This window comes from Marmota marmota, unplaced genomic scaffold (genome assembly GCF_001458135.2).
Source record: "Marmota marmota marmota unplaced genomic scaffold, marMar, whole genome shotgun sequence".
NCBI classification, from domain to species: Eukaryota; Metazoa; Chordata; class Mammalia; order Rodentia; family Sciuridae; genus Marmota; species Marmota marmota.
In genome coordinates, this window is record NW_025999977.1 from 22,034,510 (window position 1) to 22,041,581 (window position 7,072).

General features: G+C 35.4%; 1 protein-coding gene across 2 annotated transcripts in view; it reads right to left on the bottom strand.

Annotated features, from left to right (window-relative positions):
* Ppp1r21 (protein phosphatase 1 regulatory subunit 21) overlaps positions 1 to 6,766 on the bottom strand; it is a 53,516-nt gene extending 46,750 nt beyond the window's left edge. The window contains exons 1-6 of one of the 2 annotated variants that reach the window (XM_015479683.2): positions 6,698 to 6,758; positions 6,321 to 6,428; positions 4,709 to 4,855; positions 2,504 to 2,605; positions 1,061 to 1,225; positions 824 to 882 (exon numbers count right to left, since the gene is read on the bottom strand). In XM_015479683.2, the coding sequence (XP_015335169.1) occupies positions 824 to 882; positions 1,061 to 1,225; positions 2,504 to 2,605; positions 4,709 to 4,855; positions 6,321 to 6,323 (476 nt within the window). In that variant the 5' untranslated portion in view covers positions 6,324 to 6,428; positions 6,698 to 6,758. Of the gene's footprint in view, positions 1 to 823; positions 883 to 1,060; positions 1,226 to 2,503; positions 2,606 to 4,708; positions 4,856 to 6,320; positions 6,429 to 6,697 lie in introns of both variants that reach the window. The other variant, XM_015479682.2, reaches the window with a different exon arrangement.
* Positions 6,767 to 7,072: the final 306 nt, after the last annotated feature.

The following is a 7,072-nucleotide window of genomic DNA, read 5'->3' on the forward strand; positions in this document are numbered from 1 at the left end:
TCCCCTCCCATCTTCTCTCTCTACCCCATCTACTGTAATTCATTTCTCCCCCTTGTATTATTTTTCCCTTTCCCCTCACTTCCTCTTGTATGTAATTTTGTATAACAATGAGGGTCTCCTTCCATTTCCATGCAGTTACCCTTCTCTCTCCTTTTCCCTCCCACCTCTCGTCCCTGTTTAATGTTAATCTTCTTCTCATGCTCTTCCTCCCTACTCTGTTCTTAGTTGCTCTCCTTATATCAAAGAAGACATTTGGCATATGTTTTTTAGGGATTGGCTAGCTTCACTTAGCATAATCTGCTCTAATGCCATCCATTTCCCTGCAAATTCCATGATTTTGTCATTTTTTAATGCAGAGTAATACTCCATTGTGTATAAATGCCACATTTTTTTTTATCCATTCATCTATTGAAGGGCATCTAGGTTGGTTTCACAGTCTAGCTATTGTGAATTGTGCTGCTATGAACATCGATGTAGCAGTATCCCTGTAGTATGCTCTTTTTAGATCTTTAGGGAATAGACCTTTACTTTATTCAAAATGTAGCATAAAATGGTTGGCAAAGTGTTTATCAGTCAGCATTCCTGCATGAATCCTCTCTTTAGGGCAGGCTGAAATAGAAAGTATCCAGTCCTCAATATGGGAGCCCCAAAAGGGTACCTGCCATGGCCCAACATATCTGTAGGCTGAGGACTAAGGCACAAGCCCCTCTCTCAAGAATGCTAAGTCCCCAGAGAATGATAAAGAATCCTGCTCCCATCTCCTCATCTCAAATGTGAGACAGATAAGACAGACAAGTTGCTTGGAATTCATGTTTCCACATACCATTCTTCTGTTCGAAGTCGACATTCCTTGGCCTCTTTTTCTAGAGTCTGAGATTTTACCTGAATTTTAGAAGAAAAAGAAAAGTTGACATATTAGGTTACAGATGGGAGCACACATGGGGGCCACTCAGGCTACAGGGTCGCCTGGAATGACTAATTCTATTCTCTATAAAGCACACCAACAATTTATAAAAGCCTTAACCCACTTTTAAAACATTCTAACAATAATGAACCTTACTTCTAGTTTAGCTTTGTCATTCTGCAGTTTCTCGATGGTTTCCATGTACTTGCGTGTCAGGCCATCTACCACAGCTTGGTGCTGGGCAGCTTCTGTCTCCAAAGCAGACAGCCGACTCCGCAGCTCTGCTTCCACATGCTTGTGCTGTTCATCAGCTTCGAAAAACTGAAAAAGAAAAAAATGTTTTTTGACTTTTCACAGTCTAATATGCATAAATGAGAAAAAAAAACAACAGCAGTGACTATTCACTGAGCAACTTCCATATGGCCCCATATGCTCACTGTGCTAGATCAAATAGGCATTATCTCATTTAATCCAAGAGAGAATCAGAAGTAGTATTTTTTGTTATCCCTCCTGTACAAATATGGAAATTGAAATTTGAAAGGGTTATATAACTTGCCTAATGTCTCACAGTTCAAAATATAGTAGAAATGAGATTTAAATACAAGGAACCTACCCAAAGCCCAAACTTCTTTCCTCTCAGTCTCATGAATTTCTATTGAAACAATTTTTGGCACACAGAGAATTCAACTGATTAGAGTGTAACTTCAACTCTACTTACTTCCACACTGAAATAATCAAAAATTTAAGTGCTATTCCTAAAAAAAGGCAGAGCTCTTTCCCTTAATAAGAATTTAATACTGATTAAGAATTACGAATACATAAAACACAAAATATACTGAAGTCAAAAGCGCATTTTTTTAAGATTTTCAGATAAGAATTTGTGCATATTTATTTTCCATCATTTGACCAAAAACGAAAAAAAATTAGCTCTACCACTCAGCCACAACCTCAGCCCCATAAATTAGTTTTAAAAGCCCTCTGAAAACAGAGCAGCTATGTATAAACAACAATAGTAACATGAAATATTAATGCAGTTGGATATACTGCATTACGATTCTTACAATATGTTCAATGGTTTGAGGCATGCCAACAGCCAGGGAGTAATACACAATGCCTGACAGTGTCTTTTCAACACCATATAAATACGCAAGTACCTGCCATGAGTAAGGTTCTACCTTGGAGCTGGGCATACAAAGCATACCTAGTCTACACCCTCAAAGGCATTATAGTCTAACAGAGGTACTGATAAAAACCAACTAAGCATTAATAAATTAGAAAGCAAACCCTACTTCCTGATAACCTCATTAAATGACCCATCCAATCATTTTCCTATGCAAAATGAATAGTGCCCAGTATAGTTCTGTATTGTTAAATTATAAAGCTATTCTGCTGTACTTTGAATAAAAGCATATACTTCAAAGCAGATATCCAAATCAAGACATATGTAAGATTTGAGAAATGAAAATAAATTTAAAGACCTCAAGAGACATTAAAAATCCATCTGGACACAAAGCAGTGTATTTGCTTTGGTTTTTCCACCTTCCAGATTGTGTAACCCATTTTTAAATTGATAGAGAAAAAGAGAAAGATCTTTCTCACTTGTATATGCAACCGTTCGTTTTCTTCTATCTTCTTTTGCAGATCTTCATCAAAGACACTCTTCTGCTCTTGGCTCAACTGAGAAGAAGACTCTCCACTTTTCTGATGGAAAGAATAAGTTATGTCCACATAACTTTCATCCTTTAGAGAAACATCCTAAGGTACACAGATTCTCTATCACCTTAGTAGCTTGTCTCTTCTATGTGTTCACCATTCTCAAACAACCCTGCAAAAGGTATACAGTCCATCATTTAACTTTTCCTACGTGATACAAACTGGAAGTGTAAACACTCCAAAAAGCAGGAAAACTTGAAAGACAGAATGACAGAAAATAGCAAGTAAGGTTCACTATTCTTTGCAGATAAATTCAGGGGTAATTCTGTTGGAAGACAGTGCAGACCCAGAAAGCTAGTAATAATAAGTATGCTAATAAAAACCATTTCAATTTAATCTTTCAGTTTCAGAAATGAGAATTTTAGCAATTCTACGAGTCTGAGTTATTAAACTCCCTTAAGAAATTGTAATAAATAATGTAGCAGTATTTCACAAAGATAAGCTATATAAGAAATCACATAAATTTCTAAATTTAAAAAAAGTCATGTAAAATAAAGCTATTATAAATAAACATAAGAAAAAAGCTCAAAGATTATTTAAAAATCCCTTCACTTTGCTTTTTAACTAATATTCACTTTTTCTACTGAGAATAATAGTACTATTTCAAAGATCTAATAATGAACATTTGTTTTCAGATGATTCACAGAACTCAGACTATTCAAGGAACAATCTAACAATGCAATTGTGTTCAAACATCAGACACCACCCTTTTCTCCCTTTTCTGTATCCTCGTTCTTCACTTAAAATAAAGTTACCTACTGATTCAATATAAATTAGTTTTATTTTATTTTTTATACCTTTATTTTATTTATTTATTTTTATGTGGCTGAGGATCAAACCCAGTGTCTGGCTCATGCTAGGCAAGAGCTCTACCACTCAGCCACAACCTCAGCCCCATAAATTAGTTTTAAAAGCCCTCTGAAAACAGAGCAGCTATGTATAAACAACAATAGTAACATGAAATATTAATCACGTCTGAACACAAGAGATGCAAAAAGAACAGTGCTGACTGACATGTTTGCGGGCCTCAAGTACTTCCAAATTTGGATAGCTTTAATTAAAAATAATTCACAAGTGTTATACCCACACCTCTGCTAAACAGTTGTAGTCTAGCAGGGGAGGGGATATTAATAACCTGGTGCACCTGTTTGAAGTCTAGATGGCTATTTCCTTCCCAGGGGTCTTTCAAAATTTCCAGGGCATGTGTATTTTGACAACTTCCCAAGTGACTCTAATACATGTCTATTATCCCCTGTTTCCCCCTTAACTTGAACACTAGCACTCCAGAGAATCCTCCCATGTAGGGAAATACATATGAAAAAGGTATTCACATATTATGTGGCAAATAGAGTCCTAGGCACTTTCACATGATCCCATTTAACACTCACAATGAGACACACACTGCTTCTTCGGAGTCACTGTACACTTTTACCCACTCTATTATAACCGCTTCTACCTATACATTCTGGAGTATGGCTCTCTACCTTACAAGACTCTATCACTAGCCCCTACTACCCCCCTCAAAAGCAACTTCTTAATCATAGGAGGTTCAAAAATACCAAACATCTATCCTAGTGCAGTAGCAATTTTAACTGACCAAAAAAAAAAAAAAAAAAACCTAAGGGAAAACATTTATTTTTAAATCTCAAGAAAAGAATACTAAATTGGCCTCATAAGAATAAACACTATGAAAATACATCTATTTTAAACTTACAGACCTAAGTTGAAACCTGTGTTTCAATTGTCACTTTCATATGAATAAAGTTTATCAATATTTCTCATTTTGTCTGCCCTACTTTGGGTTAATGGCAACTTCATGTAACTAAAAGAGATCAACAATTGTGACCAATGTGAAATATTCCACTGACTTTTCTCAGCCACTAACTCAACTATATACAAGTTTGGTGCTAATACATCTCTTAAAACTGACTTTTGCATATTTAGTAGATATTAATAGCAAACGTCTGCTTTCTTGACCCAATATCAACATATAATAATAAAATGTTAGAGAACTTGGAGATGGGGTTTTCTGCTGAAACCAGTGTCTGCGCCTCATGATGAGCCACACTAACTTGCCTTTAAAGAACCTACCTTGTTCTTCTTGCCTCGAGGCTCACTTAGGGATAGTTCATCTTGAAGTAGTTCTACCCTCTTGGCAAGCTGCAGATTTCGAAATGTCAAACTATCCATTTCCTGTTGTAGTTTCCTCAATGACTGATCCTTCATTTTCAGTTGTTCCTATATCAAAGTGAAAACAAAATGTACCTCACCCTTTAGCCTTGAGGTTTAAAGATAATAGGGGGAAAAAAAATCTTTGTTCCAGGAAAATATAATCAAAATCTCTTGCTTTAGAAAATTCGAGTTGCATGTTTGTCATTTCAGTTCTTATGTTTTTAGCTGTGTTTTAGGAAAAAATCATCTTTTGGCCAAACCAAGTAAATTAAAAAATAAAATTAAAAAAGCAAGTATATTGAAATAACAGTATTGAAAACTTAAAAGTAAAATACCTACAACTATATTTTGTTAAATCTATGACAGTGAACAAACACAAAGCCTGAGGACACAAATTTATAAACCTGAATTTGTTTTAAGAGAACTCAAACTCACTATTGATACCCTTCAGTGAACAAGGATGGGAAAAAATGTATTTGTATTTCTTTTTTTCTATAAATCCTCTCTGCTTGAATTTAAATCAGTCAAAATATGGAAATATGGAAAGCTAGAGAGAAATATTTAGTTTGGCTCTATTTTGAAAAAACAGAATAGTCAGGTGTAGTGGGGCAGGTCTGTAATCTCAGCTACTTGGGAAGCTGAGGCAGGAGGATTCCAAATTCAAGGCCAATTTCACCAACTTAGTGAGACCCAATCTCAAAATAAAAAATAAGAAAGGGTTGGGGATGTGGCTCAGGTAGAGTGCCCCAATCTGACAGTATATCTCACACACACACAAAGTCAAGTCCATGAATATTTACCATACCCAGCAATTCATTTAAAGCCTATTACTGGGGAAAGTATTTCCTATTTGTTGTAGTCTGCTTTCATGTTTGACAGCCTCCTATTGCTGGTTGTTTGATTAACTATGATTGTAGCGATAGTGTCAACAGTGGTGGCAGTGGCGATGGTGACCACTGTTTCCACCTATGGAGCATTCACATATCAGTGTTAAGTATATTTATTATTTTATTCACGGTTTACAACTCTGTAGAGGCTGATAACATTATCATCCCCCTTGCAGAAACTGAAGTTTAGAGAGAGGTTGGGTTAGGGTCTTCCAAAATTAATGACTGGTTAGTAGAGCTGGAACATTAGTCAACTGGTGGTAACTTATTATAATAATGTAAAGAAATTACTTTTTGTTTTATTATTCATTACAATGGTCATTGTAATTACAACATAGTTGATAATTTGCTAGTCTGCTAGATTAGACTGTTAGGTTGTCCAAGAAGGAATCTACATCCTAGTATTAAATTATCCATCACTTAAAAATATCACTAAGCATTATTTATTACATGCCTACCAAAATGAGGTAGAAACAAATTCTACCTATCATATTTCTCCACTAAGGTCAACAAAGGTGCTGATGGTAAAATTTATCACTCAGTGTTCAGATTAACAAAGGTAATTAATATCAACTAGCTCAACTAAAGGCAAGATTAATAGACTAAATGATTTATACATTCAAATCCATTTATTAGGGCCCTACCATCTGCTGAGTGCCAAGGATACAAATATGAATACAACATAGCCCCCTCCAAGTGCTGTCTGGAGATGACCACAGATGAGAAGCCCCATTAATCCAGATGGATTTTAGCTAAATAAAGGCAAGGTACAGAAGAAATGTATTAAAGTCAAATAACACTTTTAAAGTAATTTTTAGCTAAGAAAATCAAAATATAATATTCATATAATAGTAATTCCTAAGCAAGTAGGAGTGTTAAACACAAAAAAGAATATTATTATCCCCTATCCTTAGTGAATCAGTGTCAGAGTTGGGACTTTAACCCTGAAAACCAGCTGAATGCCCTGCTTTGAGTATCACCAAACGCTTAACATTCACAACATAAATGACCTGTTAGATACCTTTAAAGCAGCAGAATTTGCTTGTTCATCCACAACACCTTTTTTTAGGACCTGATTCTGAGCCCGAAGCTAAAAATAGAGAAAGCAATAATTATTTTTAATAAAGCAATTAGAGATCACTTGTAATTACTTTATAGGAATCATTACACTGAATAAGTATCTTCTTGTGTATACATACATACATACACACACACACACACAAATTGTGCACGCATGTGCCCCCAAAGAACGTAGCAGATATCATAATTTGCCATTTTATAAATAAGGACACACAAGCTGAGTTCCACAAAGACATAAAACTAATTGATGACAAAACTGTGACTAAAATCCATGTCTCCCATTTTTAGCCCAACATTCCTTATGTAAAACTCAGTC